At 40.0% G+C, this 19334-nt stretch overlaps 1 protein-coding gene across 2 annotated transcripts in view; it reads right to left on the bottom strand.

Annotated features, from left to right (window-relative positions):
• RPRD1A (regulation of nuclear pre-mRNA domain containing 1A) overlaps window positions 1-19334 on the bottom strand; it is a 77827-nt gene that overhangs the window by 30346 nt on the left and 28147 nt on the right. The window contains exons 2-7 of one of the 2 annotated variants that reach the window (XM_066247376.1): window positions 16851-16980; window positions 12916-13022; window positions 12739-12836; window positions 8593-8719; window positions 8312-8487; window positions 6135-6213 (exon numbers count right to left, since the gene is read on the bottom strand). In XM_066247376.1, the coding sequence (XP_066103473.1) occupies window positions 6154-6213; window positions 8312-8487; window positions 8593-8719; window positions 12739-12836; window positions 12916-13022; window positions 16851-16980 (698 nt within the window). In that variant the 3' untranslated portion in view covers window positions 6135-6153. Of the gene's footprint in view, window positions 1-6134; window positions 6214-8311; window positions 8488-8592; window positions 8720-12738; window positions 12837-12915; window positions 13023-16850; window positions 16981-19334 lie in introns of those variants that run through there. The other variant, XM_066247375.1, reaches the window with a different exon arrangement.

Raw genomic sequence — 19334 nt, 5'->3', positions numbered from 1 at the left:
TTATTTTTCTTGCCTACATTAAGAGTATGACATCAGCCTGACTGGTGGTGGTTCAATGGATAGTGTGTCGATCTGAGACATGAGGTCTCAGGTTAGAAACCCCGAGGTTGACAGCTTGAGCACAGGATCATAGACATGATCTCATGGTCGCTGGCTCAGCATGAACCCCCTCCCCCCACTCTGGTCAAGGCAGCATGTATGAGAAGCAATCAATAAACAACTAAAGTGACACAACTATGAGTTGATGCTTCTCATCTTCTCCCTTTCTGTCTCTTTGTCCTTCTCTAGCAAAAAAAAAAAAGTATGACATCAGAAATCTGTAATCATTACATGTCCTAGCCAAAACAAAAGTTATATTAATACTTTTTAAAAATGCAAATTGAACATTTTGGAAAACAAAGTTTTAAGAAAGTAAGCACTCTTGAAAAACCTGAAAAAGACTGTCTAGGACAGGGGTCCCCAAACTTTCTACACAGGGGGCCAGTTCACTGTCCCTCAGACCGTTGGAGGGCCGGACTATAAAAAAAACTATGAACAAATCCCTACACATACTGCACATATCTTATTTTAAAGTAAAAAACCAAAATGGGAACAAATACAATATTTAAAATAAAGAACAAGTATATTTAAATCAACAAACTGACCAGTATTTCAATAGGAACTATGAGCCTGCTTTTGGCTAATGAGATGGTCAATGTCCGGGTCTATATTTGTCATTGCTAGCTGTAACAAATGATCTGACGCACTTCCGGAGCCGTGACGCGTTCATCCCGCGTCACCGGAAGTAGTACTGTACGTGAGTGACACTGCCACATACAGTACTCCTCTCACTGACCACCAATGAAAGAGGTGACCCTTCCGGAAGTGTGGTGGGGGCCTAATAAATGGTCTCAGGGAGCCACATGCGGCCTGCAGGCCGTAGTTTGGGGAACCCTGGAGGAGATAGAGGAAGACAACAAAAGTAAACAATATGTCCCAAAACTGGGAAGAGTAAAGGCAATTAAGTCTACTTTCCCCTTAACTGCAACTGAAAACAAATTTAATATAAAATGCTTAACAAATGTCATTTAAAATACTAAGTATGTAGGCAATTTTATACATATTGTATAAAATAAGTGGGAAGTAAAAATTCATATACACAATCATAGTTAAAATTGTAACACAGCCTGACCAGTGGTGGTGTAATGGATAAAGCGTGACCTAGAACACTGACGTCACCGGTTCGAAACTGTGGGCTTGCAGGGTCAAGGCACATACAGGAAGCAACTATGAGTTGATACTTCCTGCTTCTGCCCCCACTTCCTTTCTTTCTCCCTCTCTCTCTAAAAATCAATAAATAAAAAATAAATATGCAAATAAATCCCCTAAAAAAAGTAGAGAAGGCCCTGGCTGGTTGGCTCAGCGGTAGAGCGTCAGCCTGGTGTGCGGGGGACCGGGGTTTGATTCCCGGCCAGGGCACATAGGAGAGGCGCCCATTTGCTTCTCCACCCTCCCTTCCTTCCTCTCTGTCTCTCTCTTCCCCTCCCGCAGCCGAGGCTCCATTGGAGCGGGGATGGCCCGGGCGCTGGGGATGGCTCCTTGGCCTCTGCCCCAGGCGCTGGAGTGGCTCTGGTCACGGCAGAGCGACGCCCCGGAGGGCCAGAGCATCGCCCCCTGGTGGGCAGAGCCTCGCCCCTGGTGGGTGTGCCGGGTGGATCCCGGTCGGGCACATGCGGGAGTCTGTCTGTCTCTCCCCGTTTCCAGCTTTGGAAAAATACAAAAAAAAAAAAAAAAAAAAAAAGTAAAGAGAAAAAAACTATAACAAACAATACCAAAAAGTAACACAAAAATCTACTGTATAAATACAGGAGTGGTGGTGTTAAGACAAATGGATCAGTAGAGTAGAAGAGGAATTACATTCTCACTTATATAAAGGAATTAACTATAACAGAAATTGCTTTACACAATGTCATTAATTAATCATTAATCAATAAACAATGAAGGCACATACACTGTCACTTTCACATAATTAGTTAGATTGAAGGGGGCCCAATATTGTACATACCAGGAACAAAAAAATATTATTAAAAAAGGTACAAATAAAACAGCATAGTATTTTTAGAGTTAAGAATTGAGGGCCCTGGCCGGTTGGCTCAGTGGTAGAGCGTTGGCCTGGTGTGCAGGAGGAGTCCTGGGTTCAATTTCCGGCCAGAGCACACAAGAGAAGTGCCTATCTGCTTCTCCACCCCTCCCCCTCTCCTTTCTCTCCGTTTCTCTCTTCCCCTCCCACAGCCGAGGCTCCATTGGAGCAAAGTTGGCCCGGGAGCTGAGGATGGCTCCATGGCCTCTGCCTCAGGTACTAGAATGGCTCTGGTCGCAACACAGCATCGCCCCCTGGTGGGCGTGCCAGGTGGATCCCAGTTGGGCACATGCGGGAGTCTGTCTGACTGCCTCCCCATTTACAACTTCAGAAAAATACAAAAAAAAAAAAAAAAAATTGAGAAGGCTATCATAATTATATCCAGAAAGCCCAGAATCTATAACAAAGACAAATACAGTAGTCCCTCACCATATTGCAGTTCACTTTTTGCAGTCTCAGTGTATCATGGATTTTTTTTTTAATTTTTTATTTATTTATAGAGAGGGATAGACAGGGACAGACAGACAGGAATGGAGAGAGACGAGAAGCATCAATCATTAGTTTTTCATTGCGCGTTGCAACACCTTAGTTGTTCATTGATTGCTTTCTCGTATGTGCCTTGACCGCGGGCCTTCAGCAGACCGAGTAACCCCTTGCTGGAGCCAGCGACCTTGGGCTCAAGCTGGTGGAATTTTTGCTGAAACCAGATGAGCCCATGCTCAAGCTAGCGACCTCGGGGTCTTGAACCTGGGTCCTCTGCATCCCAGTCCGACGCTCTATCCATTGCACACCGCCTGGTCAGGCCGTATCATGGATTTTTAAATTGTATATATCTAACTTTATATCACGATTTTTCGCTATATCAGGGGATTTGGTGATATATAGGTATTTTTATATATTTTTTGTGGTAAAGTAAGCAAAATAAGTGTTAATAGTGTGGGAAAGGTTTATAAAAATGTGGGGTTTATAAAGCCTTAAAATACATACAAATAATAAAATATAAGGTCGCTACTTCGCAGATTTTCACCTATCGTGGAGGGTTTTGGATCCTAACCCCCTATAGACAAAGGACCTCTCAGAAGCAAACACAAAAGAAGTGAAAAGATGTAGGGAATTTACAGAAATAAAATGGCTAGTAAATATTTTTAAAACATGATCATTTTTGCCCTTGCAGGTTGCTCAGTGGTAGAATGTTAGCCCGGTGTGTGAATATCCCAGGTTTGATTCCCAGTCAGGGCACACAGAAGTGCCCATCTGCTCCTACACGCTTCCTCCTCCACCTTCTCTCTCTTCCCTCCTGAAGCCATGGCTTGATTGGTTCTAGCACATTGGCCCTAGGCACTGAGGATGGCTCCCTGGCCTACCTCAGGTGCTAAAAACAGCTTGGTTGCCAAGCAACAGAGCAATGGCCTCATATGGGTGGAACACTGCTCTATAGGGGCTTGTTGGGTGGATCCCAGTCGGGGGACATGCAGGAGTCTATTCTATCTCTCTGCCTTCCCTCCTCTCACTTAATAAAAAATATCATTTTTAAACTATCAGATATATAAAAACCTAAAAGATCACTGACATTGAGAGTGGGTAAGGCTATATAGAAAATGATGCTCTCATACTACAAGGAATTTAGAAGGCATAACCTTTGGAGGGCTTGAGTACAATATCAACACTTAAAACATACACTCCCTCTGACCTATTTCTGAGAATCAGTCCTGCAGATATTCTTGCACACTATACTGACCTACCATAACCAGGATGTTTCCATAGACTACATATATAGCACAAACTAATAAAAGCAATCCAATGGGTGCACTCTAACACCATGAGAAGCGTAAAGAAACATACAATAAATATTATGCCCTCATTTTGAAAAATGAGTTAAATATGAATATATTGATGTTAAACTGCAAAAGATAAACACTGTCCTGACAGCTTTTCCCTTTCTTCTAGAACTTGGAACTATGACGATTTTTTCATTTAAGAGCCATCAAATTGTGATTTCCAACTTTCTATGGAAGCCTAGGAATTTAAACTAGATCAATGTACTACAAGACACAGGAAATTTATAAAAGCATGCTTCCTTATACCAGCTACATCATGAAAAAAAGTACTCAAATTTAAGCAAAAACAGTATCTTCCTAAACATGAAAGCATCGCTGATCTGTGTATTACCTTCTCTCCAAAAAATATAAGAACGTTATAAGTTCCCTACCCATGAATGCCTTGCAAAATAAGCTAAGTGAATAAGTTTATGCAATAACTTCAACTTCTGAATAGTGAAATGATTCCCATAGCAATTTATGAAAGATTTTATAATTGTAAATTAGATTTACCAATAGTCTATTGTTATCTACTTAATAAGCAGTTAAAGTTAGCCATAAGTTTCAAAAATAATAATTATTTCCAAAATTAAAAAAAAACTTCAATCTGACCAGGCGGTGGCGCAGTGGATAGAGCGTTGGACTGGGATGCAGGACTCAGGTTAGAGACCCTGAGGTCGCCAGCTTGGACCCAAGGTTGCTGGCTCGAGCAAGGGGTTACTCGGTCTGCTAAAGGCCCTCGGTCAAGGCACATATGAGAAAGCAATCAATGAACAACTAAGGTGTTGAAATGCGCAACGAAAAACTAATGATTGATGCTTCTCATCTCTTCGTTCCTGTCTGTCTGTCCCTGTCTATCTCTCTCTCTCTGTCAAAAAAATAAACTAAAAAAAACAAAAAAGAAACTTCATGGTTTCATTCATAACAAATACTTCATTGGCCTCCTGAAGAAACATGCAAGAGTTGCCTGGCCTGTGGTGGCACAGTGGATAAAGCCTCAACATGGAATGCTGAGGTCACTGGTTTGAAACCTAGGGCTTGCCTGGTCAAGACACATATGAGATGCAACCATTACAAGTTGATGTTTCCTGCTCCCCTCAACCCTCCACACCTTTTTCTTTCTCCCCTCTCTATAAAATCAATAAATAAAATCTATACATATAAAATAATGCAACAGCCAATTTCCGAACTTTTATTTTACATTTATGTCCTATTAAAAAAAAAAAGAGGCCTGGCCTGTGGTGGTGCAGTGGACAGAGTGCTGATCTGGAATGCTGCGGTCGCCTGTTCAAAACCCTGGGCTTGCCTGGTCAAGGTATATTCGCAAGCAACTAAAGAAACAGCTAGAGTGAAGCAACTACTTCTCCTCCCCCCCCCCCCCCCCCCGCGTCCTCTTTTAAAAAAATGACACATCAATACTTGGTCATTCACGGTTGACGTCCAAAAATGGATAACCTAAAACTATTTGATGGTTTCACAGCTGATTTGGTAAGTACAAATCTCGACTTTTCAGTCTCAAATGATGCCACCTACTTAGTACAAAAAATACCTCCAATCACTTTCCTATCTTATGGCAAAGTAATCACTTAGTTATAAATGATAATTTACAAATAGTTCTGTGAAATAACCTCTTTTGTTAGAAACCTAAGTATTTCTTTACTTGTAAAAAATGTTTAACATAATTTAGGTGTGTCTTTATAATATGAATTTGTGATGCTGATAAAAGCATTAGGAAACTTTAAGACAGTGATTACCTCTAAGGAAGGAGGAAGCAGAAAGGAGTTGCAGAGGTGGGGCCTAGATTTTGCTGTAACTCTACATTTCTTTAAGTAAAAATTAAAAGCAAATGTCTTTTTGGAGGCCATTCCTTGGGTTCTAAACAATTTGCTACCTCTTTGTGAGCTTGTGCAAGTTATTAAATGTCCCTGTGCCTCAGTTTCCTTATCTGTAAAATGGGGATAATAATACTTTTGCTCTACAGGATTAAATGAATTGATATATGTGAAGCACTTAGAATACAGTACTGGGTAGAAAGGGGAGGAGGGGAGAATCTGTTCTGTTTTCTACATTTACATTTCAAACATAAGTTCTATTTTGTAACCAGTGATAACCAACTTAAATGAGAAATCAGTTTCAAGTAGAATAACAAAGTTTCAGTCTTCTCTTCAATTTTGAAAAACATGAGACAATACAGGCTTTGGAGTTTGATATTTATTTTTAACAGGAAGAATATGCTAATGATGATGACACCGTTAGAAGATACGCCATGTCCAATACCTGCAACAGAAGCTCAACAGAAGTTAAAGAAACCATACCAAAAGACTGAAGACAAAACTGTATTACATTACTTACCCTGACTTCTGCTAACAATAAAACAAGTAACAACAGGTTTAAGATTGAAATTCCCTCACAAGATCAAAACCTGGCACATTAACTATCAAAATCATCCTTTTAAAAAATTCTACCTATTTCTTTCATAGAGACCTGGACAGCTTCTTTAAAGGTGGTGTATGGTGTCAACAACTATGTTCTGAGAGTGTGTGTGTGAGCAGAGGAGGAACAAACTGCAGAGGGGTGTGCTTCAGGAAGAGGAAGAAGGAAGGGGAGAGCCCGCTGCTGGTACTGCATCCAGGAGAGGCTCTCACAGGTAGAAATGGCAACAATCTTCGGCACAACTAGTGTACTGAAACAGGAGCTAAATACTAGAAATGCTTGAATTATATGGTCTTGACCCCAAGAAAAGAAAACAAAACTAAGCTAAACACAAATAAATAAAAGCAACTTAATAGAGGTAGTATCACAACTTACTGCAAATTTGCAGAGGAACAATCTCTAAATAAAGGGATCCAGCCAAATCAGAAATTCTCCTATGTATCATTAGAATAATAAATTGCTTGAGCAGTAAACAGTTTAAACAAGAACTAGTTAAATGATTGTTTTATTATTATTTCTTTAATTTAGTGAGAAGAGGGGAGGCAGAGACAGACTCCAGCATGTGCCCCAACTGGGATCCATCTGGTAAGTCCACTAGGGGGCAATGCTCTGCCCATCTGAGACCTTTGCTCCGTTGCAAATGGAGCCATTTTTTAGCACCTGAGGTGGAGGCCTTGGAGTCATCCTCAGCACCTGGGGCCAACTTGCTCCAATCTAGCCATGGCTGCAGGAGGGGAGGACAAGAGAGAGAGAGAGAAAAAAGCAAGAGGGGGTGGGGAGTAGAGAAGCAGATGGGAGCTTCTCCTGTGTGCCCTGACCAGGAATCAAACCCAGGACACCACACACAGGGCCAATGCTCTACCATGAGCCAACCAGCCAGGACCTAAATGATTGTTTTAAATATTGAATAAAAGCAAATCTGGCTCATCTACATCTGACAACAGCTACTCTGCTCCAGGAAATATGAGAATGCTTCTTTCTTTCTTTTTTTTAACTGCTGCACCTCCAGACTTCGCACAACAGTATCAATCACCACTCAATTTAAAGGAGTAATGAATTTCTACCTAAGGATGTGTTGAGCTGGAAGTGGGGTACGAACATGTTAAGCATCAGAATCAGGTATGGAACAAAGGAGTAACTTAAGACTACCTTTCTCAACAAAACTGATGAATTGTTCAGGAACAGAGATTGAGAACTAGCATATTTACAATAAATTCTATCTACCACTCAGAATACGTATTAAACACATACAACCATAATTTACTGTACTTAATACCAGACTTTATAACAACTATTTTCCCATTATTTTTGTTCTTTTTTTTTGGTGGCAGAGACAGAGGGAAAGTCAAAGAGAGGGACAGATAGGCAGGAAGGGAGGGAGATGAGAAACATCAATTCTTCGTTGCGGTTCCTTAGTTGTTCATTGATTGATTTCTCATATGAGCCTTAACCGGGGGACTACAGCAGACCGAGTGACCCCTTGCTCAAGCCAGCGACCTTGGGCTCAAGCTGGTGAATCTTGCTCAAACCAGATGAGCCCGTGCTCAAGCTGGCAACCTTGGGGTCTCGAACCTGGGTACTCCACATCCCAGTCCGACGCTCTATCCACTGCGCCACTGCCTGGGTCAGGCCTATTATTTTTGTTCTTGAAAAGAAGGATTTAAACTCATAAGGTAAATTACTATAATGGGAATCTCCTATAAATAATTTTTAAATGCAAGCAATTCTGCTAATTCAAATCTCTAAATTTATTCAAGCAGGGTGATTTGATTCAAGTAGAAAAGAATCCATTAATGCAATTAGTGGTATACCTTGGCCATTGTCTAAAAAAAGGGTCAATGTTAAAAAAAAAAAGGCAAAATGTGCAGGAACATTAAGATATTTTAAAAGTCCTACCAAAGAATAAATTAAATACACACTAAAGAAGTTAAAGGTTACGCACTTCCAATTTATGCTCTTTCTCTGCAAGGGCTTCCTTTTGACAACGAAGAAAATCTGCTAACATTCGAGTGAGTTGCTTCCTATCATCAATTTCAGCCGCCAATCTGCCATTATAATCTGCCAGCAACATACAAGCATCCTCTACCATTTTGGAAAGCCTTTCTCCAGATTCTTTATCTAAGAAAAGCACAGAATAATAATTACAAAACAAAACCAATGCCATATACTGTTCCCTCAGCCAAACTCACCCAAAAAGTTCAGATCACATCTAAGATGTCTTACCTGTTATCTTATCCAATAAGGACACTTCCTGGACTTCAACAGGCAAAGAGGCTATTCTCTGATGAACTGCTGCGTCACCCGAAGCAGCATTCTCTAGATCTTGTAATGCTCTAACGAGATCTAGAGTCTAAAAAGTTACACAACTTTAGAACCAAAATAAATGAAGCTTTTAAAATACAAAAGATGAAATTTATTTCATATATCTTAATACTTACAGGCTGCTTACTAGTTCAGTTTCAAACATAAACTCTTTTGAGGACATTCCCATTTCTTTTATATATTAAGAAAAAGAAGCTACACTATGGTAGGTACTGGAAATATACAAATTGGAAACATATTACTGAGATGTGGCACTTAGCCATGACAAACTCATACTCCAGTGGTGGAGACAGATAGTATAAAAACAATTATCTGACTATTAAATTGATGCGATTATTTAGATGCCAGAAACACATAATGGTAAAAGGGAAGGCAGGCTATAAATTAAACTTGGAGAATACAAGCTTTATGTATGATATCTTCATTATATTATCATTATACATGAGAAGAATTTAATACAAAACTGAATATTGGGGGGTGGGCACAAATCATCTTCTATCACAACATAGAAGTTTAGACTCCCATTTCTAAATGATGTAATTACAGCACCAAAAAAATGTAGTTTTAGAATACGTTTAACTATGGAGTCTTCAACTATTCTATGTTTTGTTAATAAGATCATGAAGTTCCATCTATCTGATGACTCATTTATATAATGCTTAACCAGCATAAAAATTATTTAACTGGAATAGTTTAGTTGCACTGTTTCACATACCAGTTTTAATTAGGAGGACAGGGCACCCTCTCCTGGTGATTTCACAATTCATAATGTCTATAAACTTATTACAAAGGAAAATGAAATTTTCTTTTTTTTTAAATTTATTTTTTATTTTTTATTATTTTGAAATTGGAAACAGGGAGGCAGTCAGACTCCCACATGTGCCCAACCGGGATCCACCTGGCACGCTCACCAGGGGGCGATATTCTGCTCATCAGGGGCATTGCTCTGTTGCAACCAGAGCCATTCTAGCGCCTGAGGCAGAGGCCACAGAGCCATCCTCAGCGCCCGGGCCAACTTTGCTCCAATAGAGCCTTGGCTGCGGGAGGGGAAGAGAGAGACAGAGAGGAAGGAGAGGGGGAGGGGTGGAGAAGCAGATGGACGCTTCTTCTGTATGCCCTGGCCGGTAATCGAACCCGGGTCTCCTGCACACCACGCCGACGCTCTACTACTGAGCCAACCGGCCAGGCCTTAAATTTTCTTTTTTACTAGTCTCCATCCCATTCCACCTACTTTCTTTTTTTTTTTGTAATCTCTAAAACTAGATCCTGGACACTAAAAATTATACACATATTTGAAAAATATAGGAAATTACAAATTCGGTGTATATATTAAGATGACAATGACAGCCAATTATTGATTTTTTTTTAAGTTATTCTTTTACAAAAAGTGCTACCACTGGGAACTAGCACAGAGCAAATGATCAAATATAAAAAATCAATGAAACCCAGTAAGAAATATACTATTCCCAGCATACTTTTAATTCATTACTATGTGTTTTAAATCCCAATAATAAAAAAATAGGCCCTGGCTGTTTGGCTCAGTGGTAGAGCGTCGGCCTGGCGTGCAGGAGTCCCGGGTTCGATTCCTGGCCAGGGCACATAGGAGAAGCGCCCATCTGCTTCTCCATCCCTCTTCCTCTCCTTCCTCTCTGTCTCTCTTCCCCCTTCCACAGCCAAGGCTCCACTGGAACAAAGTTGGCCTGGCTGCTGAGGATGGCTCCATGGCCTGGGCTTCAGGACCTAGAATGGCTCTGGTTGCAGTGGAGCAATGCCCCAGATGGGCATGCTGGGTGATCCCGGTCAGGTACATGTGGGAGTCTCTCTACCTCCCCGCCTCTCACTTCCGAAAAATACAAATACAAATAATAATAATAAAAATTATTATTATTTTGCCCTGCCCAAGTAGCTAGTTGGTTAGAGCATCATCCCAAAGTACAGAGGTTGCTGTGGTCGATCTGTGGTCAGGGCACATACAGGAACAGATTGATGTTCCTGTCTCTCTCTCCCTTTCGCTCTCACCAAAATCAGTAAATAAATTTTTTTTAATTTGAAAATAATTTCATTATAAGACATATCCCTTCTATGATGAAAGTGAGCTTAAGAGCAATGATAATTACCAGGAAGCTTGTTTCTCACAGTGCCCTGTTGCCATATATATATAATTTTTTCAGTCTTAGAGAGTTCTAAAATTTTCTAGAGTTCTAAAAAGCCTGGTTTTATGGTCTTGACAATACACGCATGCTTTAACTATAATTTATTCTCATCGCATCTTCACATTCCTATGTGAGATCAGATAAGAAAACAAAGTTGTCTGAAGTAACACTAGCCTAGAACTTTCTTTTTCTTTTTTTTAAAGTGGCAAGACTATATCTCTTTAAAATTTTTTAATTTATTGATTTTAGACAGAGAGGGAGGGAGATTGAGATAGAGAGACAAGAACATCAATCAGTCCTGCACGTGCCCTGACCGGGGATCAAATCAGCAACGTCTGTACTTCGGGATGATGCTCTAAGCAACCAAGCCATCCGGCAGGGCAGGACTTTCTAATAAAGGAGAATGAAATGAGTTCAACTGGATCCTACGAAGAAAAATTTTAGTCATTCTTATAAAGAACGACCTAAATAAAATGTGAACTACAAAAATGAACCACTGAGAATTAAGCAGTAAAGCTAATTTGAAAGTGGTCAATATAAAATGGAAAGCAACAATATTTATACAAGTACTAGAGGAGAATCAGAGAGTTACTCAAAGATACTCCTAAGAAGTACAACAGAGGCTACTTCTCATTAGGGAGAGTAGGTGAGGGTCAAACCCTGTATCTAGAATTTGAGTAAACTACTGTTTGTATAATCATAATAAAGGTCTTAACAGAAAGTGATTCTTACTACCAAATGGGAAGAAATATAAACCTTACTATTTGGCTATTCCAAATGTTATGTTCTTATTACTTTTCTATCAAGCTCTTACCCATGGCTGGCGACCACATGGGCTTCAACATTCCTGCAACTAAATCAATAGGTAGCTTAGCTCAAATCCTAGTGGAGCACCTTGGTCGAATTTTTTTCTGCCTCCCTAGCACTAACACTAATATAAATCCACAGTTCTAGGAAATAACTGATTGTACCTTTATCTCAAGTTCCTGTCACAGAGAAGCTTCCCCCAGCCTCTGGTTTTATGCAGTGAGTTTGGATGCAGTCCTCCTACGCCCAGGCAGCACTGTGAGTTCCTGTTACCCTTTAGGTTACTAATTTCTGGCACCCTGCCAGTTCCAGATCACAGCTCAGCAGGAGCAAGGCTCTGGCTCACATATGGAGTTAGGCTTCTGTACCATTCTAGCCCACCACAATATTTACCTTGTCTTAAGAGTATGTCTATGTCTTCATTCTCTCCTTTTAAATGTTATCTGTCCCCCCTACATGTTTGAAATATAGGAGGAGGAAGTTTTAAGACTTAACGCCCACGTAATTGAAAGTTGAAACTATCTTTCTGGAATTATCTAATGGTTAAGGAATGCTACACTATACCAACCTGGGAGGACACGGAACATTAAGTTAACGATTCTAATCCAGCTTAGCCTACCATGGAGCCACATGGTCCTATTATAGTCACACAGTACTGTGGGAACACATACTTGCTACTTTAACACCTGTTTTTACACATTTAAAAGCAAAAATAATTAACAGGGCAGTGTTATCTCTAGTAATGGAATTTTTTATGTATTTAAGTCATACAATAAATAATCTTATTTAATGTTTTATTAATATAAAAGGAAACTGTTTAAACAGTAGATACCTCACTAGACCTAATCATACTAAGCAACCAGAATTCTTCTGTGCAATATATTATTCCCTAACATATAACACACACCCTATCACTTTAATCATAAGTACTTTGCTAATAAAAAATGAGATATTCATGTAGCTTCTTTCCTGTATCCAGAACTATAGTAAAAATCAATTTATAATAGGAAAACACTGAAATTAATAAAGCCTGGTGGCCATAAGAAGCAACAATAACATAATTCACTTAACAGAGAAAAACTTCTACCTGTGGTGGTTCACTTGGAGATCCCAGAGAGGAACAGTTTTCATTTTCATCAACCTTTATCTGTTCGTAAGTTCGTTTCCTAGATTTCTTATCACCATCTTAATTGAAAGAAAATTTAAGTTTTAATGAAAGAATACATTTTAATTAAGAGGTCATGATAAAAGTTCATATACTCACACAGAGCTTGCTTAAGTTGTTCTAATACATCATTTTCATAAACAGACCTTTCTTCCCAAATAGATAACACTCTTCCAAGGTGCTTCTTACAACTTTCATCAGTTTCACTAAAGAAAAAAAATAAAGTATTAACAGTAAGTAAAAAGGCTATTGAACAGTATAGTGCTACTGAAAAGATAACGATTTTAAATATCATCAGACATTCCCTGAAAAGAGCTGTCCAAATGTTTACTGAGCACTACTATGTGCCCAGCAGTTCAGAGGTCACAAGGACTATGTGTGTCTTGACATCCTCCTTGCTTCCCTTTAAGAGCTTATATACATATTATTAAACAAAAAATTACAAAAAAAAAAGCAAATGTGTCAGTGCTAGCTACTAGGGGTTTACAAAGAAGATGCCCTAAATAACGGGTGCTGAACATGAGGCTAAGGAAGAGGAGTTCTAATAGGTGATTTTAAAATTTATTCAACAAATGTTTACGGATCAAGTCACTACCTTTGACACAGGAGATACAAATGGAGCTTTAATGCAGCTGTTATTTATAAGTGCCACAAAAGAGAACAAGGTGTTGGCCCTGGCCGGTTTGCTCAGTGGTAGAGCGTCGGCCCAGTATGTGGAAGTCCCAGATTCAATTCCTGGTCAGGGCACACAGGAGAAGCAACCATCTGCTTCTCCACCTTTCTCCCTCTCCTTCCTCTCTGTCTCTCTCTTCCCCTCCCGCAGCCAAGGCTCCACTGAAGCAAAGTTGGCCTAGGTGCTAAGGATGGCTCCATGGCCTCCACCTCAGGTACTAGAAAGGCTCCAGCTGTAACAGAGCAACGCCCCAGATGGGCAGAGCATTGCTCCCTGGTGGGCATGCCAGGTGGATCCCAGTCGGGATCCCAGTCTGCCTCCCGGCTTCTAACTTCGGAAAAATACAAAAAAAAAAAAAAAAGAACAAGGTGTTAAAGACAGGCATAACAGAGAGAATAGAGAGCCCTGGCCCAGTTCTACAGAGTAGGAAGAATTATTTGAGGAAAGGTATTTAATCTGAGATCTGAGGATTGGATACAAAGGGAAGTGGGGAACAGGCTGCTCCAGCCCTTCCTACTGCCTTCATCACTACCACTGCAGATTATACCCCTGCCGTCTCTGGCCTGGATGTTTTAACTGTCTTTTCATTGGTCTCCAAGACTCTCCTCTTTCAGTATTCTCTACCAATGTAAATCAGACTGTAGTGCTCTCAATCTTCTAACACCTGCCAATCATACCAAGACAACACCCCAAGACCCTTATCCTGGGCCACAAGGTGGACGTGTTCTGCTTCCTGGCTACCTCGGTCAACATTCCCTAATTACCTTCTCCCACACAGATCTCTTTCCTGATCTTCAAACATGCCCAGCACACAGCTGTCTCAATGTTTCTGCCAAGTAGTTTCTCTATTTATAATCCTCTCCTCCCTAAATAGTCACATAGCTCATTTCATCTTTTTCTTTAGTCTGCTGAAATGCCACCTCCCCAAAATAGTCACTTTTTAGTCACTGATATAACTGAGCACCATCATGTATCTCTAGTTCCTTCCCTGCTTTAGGTTTCTTAATAGTACTTATCTTTTTCTTAATGTCTGTATACCTTCAGAGTCTCCAAATGTTTGTTGTTATTTTTTTTTTAAGTGAAAGCTAGGGAGGTGGGGAAGCAGAGAGACAGGCTCCAACATGTGCCCTGACCAGGATTCACCCGGCAAGCCCCTTACAGGGCAATGCTGTGCCCATCTCGAACAGCTGCTCCATTGCTCAGCAACCAAGCTACTTCAGCACCTAAGGAGGCCATGGAGCCATCCTCAGCGCCTAGGGCCACTTGCCTGAACCATTTAAATTATGGCTGCGGGAGCAGGGGTGTGGGAAGGGGGAGAGGAAAAGTAAGGGAGGGACAGAGGCAGAGAAGCATACGGTCATCTCTTTTGTGCCCTGACAGGAAATCAAAGCCAGGACTTCCACATGCCGTACCAATGTTCTACCACGGAGCCAACCAGCTACCAGTGGTCAGCAAACTCATTAGTCAACAGAGCCAAATATCAACAGTACAACGATTGAAATTTCTTTAGAGAGCCAAATTTTTTAAACTTAAACTATATAGGTAGGTACATTCCTTATCGAGGTAGCGACTGCACATGGTATTTTGTGGAAGAGCCACACTCAAGGGGCCAAAGAGCCGCAGTTTGCCAGCCAGGGAGCTAGGGACATCTTTTGACATTTTAACCTATTCATTATCTATCTAGTTATTACCTGTGTCATCCACTGAAATGCAAGCTCCACTAGAACAAAACTTTGTCTTGTTCACTATTGTATCATCTGGGTCTAGCACACAGTAGGCAGTCAATAAATATTTTATTAAATTCTAGGGAGATACAACATATATAAAAGTCTCAAAACAGAAACAAACAAAAGAGGTTTGCTTAGCTTAAATTGTAGACTACAGAGTATGCGTGTGGAAGGAATGGAAGAGAAGAGTTTGAAGAGGTAGAGAGGACCATAAAGGAACATCTTAAGTCTTGCTCAGGACATTAATTAGACTCGATCTCTAGGACAAATGTGAACCACACCAAGGCCAGGGAGTGTTGGCTACAGTTTCCTAAATAAACTAAACAATACTGGAGGCTACTGCAATTATAGAGAAATGACAATGTGGTTACTGAAATGGAAAGAAATCTAAAGAACTGAGGAACCTCTATGTAGTATATGGGATAAGGGGCGAGAAGGAGAAAGGAGAGCATGAAATATAATAAATCACAATATCACAGAGAGTTAAAGAGGATACCTACTTTCTCACATAGGTATCTGAATAAATGGAGTTGCTACTCACTGACAGAGTGAAGCCTAGAGGAGAAGCAGTCTGACAGGGAGCAAGGCCATAATGAGTTCAGTATCAGACATAATGAGTTTCAGCTGTTTGGAGGCATACAACTAGAAATTCAACAGGCAACTGAACACACAAGTCTAAAAGAAAAACATCTGGACTGGAGCATAAGACTGTGAGTTACCAGAATATGGATAATAACGAAATACAGGCAGTATATGGAAATGGCCCAGAAGGCAAGTAAAGGCTCTGACCCAAGAAGGGGGCATAGGACTGAACTTTAAGACTTACGTACCAACACCTGAAAAGATAATAAAAGATGATATCTAACTTGAAGGATAAATAATACTTAAGAAAGCAACACACAGCAGTATTTCACCCTGTATTTTTTAAAAATGTACCCAATGTGACTAAAACTAGAGGACCTATAATGAGTATATTTTCACCCCTAAATCATCCAACACAAATCATCATTCACCATTAAATTTTATAATTTAAACTGATTTAATAATCTATCCCAATAATATCTGCCTAGTAACCTACTAAATATTTGCATATATTTGGAAATAAGCATTTAAAAGGGGCACAAGCCAAGTAGACCTCTACTCTCAGAATCTTTCTATACCAAAAATTTTCAATAGATTAATGATTATTTTAAATAGTTTCTATTTCCAAAGCATTTAACACTAGAAAACCTTAAAACTACTATAAGCAATATGAGGAGAAAACATACAAAGTTACCCAAAAATACTGAATGGAAGATTATGATAGCTTTATGAGCACTCAAATTTTCAATTCAACACCTTCATTCATTCTTAACTAAATTCACTCCAATATGGCAGTTGCTTTTGGTCTCTTTAAGGAAAGTTGTAATACAAGTACTACAAATATCCACCTTAGCAACAGTTCAGAAAAACTTCTTTACAGAAAGTATGGTAACACATTTACAAATGCTGTTTATAGGTTAAGTCTTTTCAAATGAAAAACTTGACACAAATACATTCCTTGGTTTTTATTTTAATGGCTTAAGGCAATTGTAGCAAAAGGACATATTATGCATTTAAAACAGATTACCTAGTACCCAAAACAATGATCATACCTTGATACATGCTTAAAAGCCTCCACTATAACTGGTGCAAAATCTTTTGTAAACTCCGGCCCCTTCCTTTTGCTGTTCTGAATGACATCATTGGCTAGGTAGAGAAAAGTAAGCTTCCTGTTTGGTTTGGCTGAAAAATAAAAAAATTTAAAAACCTACTTAAAATATCCTCATGAAACTTGGACAAACTTTCTCAACACCTGAATTAAGCAGTTTGAGAACTACAACAAACCTACTCACCTTTATTTATTAAGTTCAACCCTGGCTTCTCCTTCTATAATCAAACTTATCAAGCCACAGTTCTTTAACTCAGCAGAAGAACAAACTATTCTATGGTTTCTGGAGATCAATCATGTGAGGAGTAAAGAGAACTCATGAGACAGAAGTAGTCAATGACATATCTGTTTCTTTGCAGTTTTTGTTTGTTTTTTATTAAAGGAGGAAATTTATTAAATCTGCAGGCCACATATGGCTAACACAGGGCAACATACCCAAATTGTGCAGCCTCTTTGCAGTTTTACTAAGTTGCCCAAACTACCTTTCCCTGATTGCTAGTCTTATCACTATTCCTAAATTAATGCTATTACACTGAAATCCTAATGTCTGAAACAATGCATCTCTGTGACTCTATCCTACACAAAGATTTTTAACTACTAAGCACTATATAAAATATAGCATATTAAAAATAATGTAAAACTCAAATAAAATATCAAGTACAAGGCCTGGCCTGTGGTGGCACAGTGGATAAGGCGTTGATTGGGAACACTGAAGTCACTGGTTCGAAACCCTGGGCTTGCCTACTCAAGGCCCATATGGGATTTGCAGCTTCCTGCTCCTCCCCCACCTCTCTCTCTCCCCTCTCTAAAATGAATAAATAAAATAAAATTAAAATTAAAAGATCAAGTACAAGGCTTCAAAAAGCAGTTTGGATTTAAGATAAAAAATATGAAGCAATCAGGATTACAGAAATGCCATTTAATTTCACTAGTTCACCATCAGTTCATAATCTAGTTTTATTTATTAATCAGAAATCAGCCCTGGCTGGTTGGCTCAGCGGTAGAGCGTCGGTCTGGCGTGCGGGGGGCCCAGGTTCGATTCCCGGCCAGGGCACATAGGAGAAGCGCCCATTTGCTTCTCCACCCTCCCTTCCTTCCTCTCTGTCTCTCTCTTCCCCTCCCGCAGCCAAGGCTCCATTAGAGCAAAGATGGCCCGGGCGCTGGGGATGGCTCCTTGGCCTCTGCCTCAGGCGCTAGAGTGGCTCTGGTCGCCGCAGAGCGATGCCCCGGAGGGGCAGAGCATCGCCCCCTGGTGGGCAGAGCCTCGCCCCTGGTGGGCGTGCCGGGTGGATCCTGGTCAGGCGCATGCGGGAGTCTGTCTGACTGTCTCTCCCCGTTTTCAGCTTCAGAAAAATACAAAAAAAAAAAAGAGATCAATTAGGGTCACTACTTATTTTCCTAAACTGCACAGACCATATGCCTACTCATTTTGATATAATGCAGAATATTATAGTCTGACTTAATCACCCATGTTTCCAGAGAGATTGAAATTTAAAATCACAGCAGATGACAAGGCTGATAAATACAACATCTAGCTAAAATTTTATTGTGTTATCTATAAATATAAGAACACTTTTTCCAGGGAAAGCATTCCACCAGGAAAGCAGCAGCAAAAACTTGAATAAACAAATATATATATACACATGCAGGTACACACACACACAAGCACCAATGAGTATTGCTGTAGCTCTTATAGAAATAAGTCAGAAGAAAAGTCATTGCCTTGAAACAAAAAATCTATTAGAGATATATTAATAATTGTTGGATAGCCTCATTTATTTCCCTGGTAAACTGAATCACTATAGACTAGAACACACATTTGAGAGATGGATAGTTGGCTATAAGGCACAATCTACTTTAACTTATTAATATTCTTTGGCACAGGAAGTATATAATCAACATTAAATCTTAAAAGTAGTTTATCTGTCCCAGACTGGATCAAGAGTTCAGTCTAACACAGCTGGCTGCTTCCTAATAGCTGAGGTGGGAGCAAAATGGATAGAGCTGGTGAATTCCTGTGTCGCTGTCAGGGTGCCTCAGGTTTTGGCAGCCCATCCCTTGCTTTAACTCCCTTAGAGATTTTCTAGATAACATTTTTATTCATTATTTTGAAATCAAAGACTCAAACAGGTCTGTCTCCACCCTCTACACTACTCTTTTCTATTGCCCACTACTACCTTTACTCCAACTCCCCTAACTCCGACCCATTCTTCAAGCCTCAAATGGTTTCCTTTACTTTACCCTGACCACCCAATCCACAGGGTTGGGCAACCCTGATATGTTCTCACAGCACCCCACACGTTTCCTATGGAGCACTTAAACCAAATATAATTGTTCTGAATCTAGTGTTTCCCAACTGAACTAAGTTCCACTGAACGGAACAACTGTTAATCTCATCTACCAATCTATGAAAATCAAACCCAGAAGC

Source organism: Saccopteryx bilineata, chromosome 11 (genome assembly GCF_036850765.1).
Source record: "Saccopteryx bilineata isolate mSacBil1 chromosome 11, mSacBil1_pri_phased_curated, whole genome shotgun sequence".
NCBI classification, from domain to species: domain Eukaryota; kingdom Metazoa; phylum Chordata; class Mammalia; order Chiroptera; family Emballonuridae; genus Saccopteryx; species Saccopteryx bilineata.
This window is presented reverse-complemented; position numbering and strand designations above follow the sequence as displayed.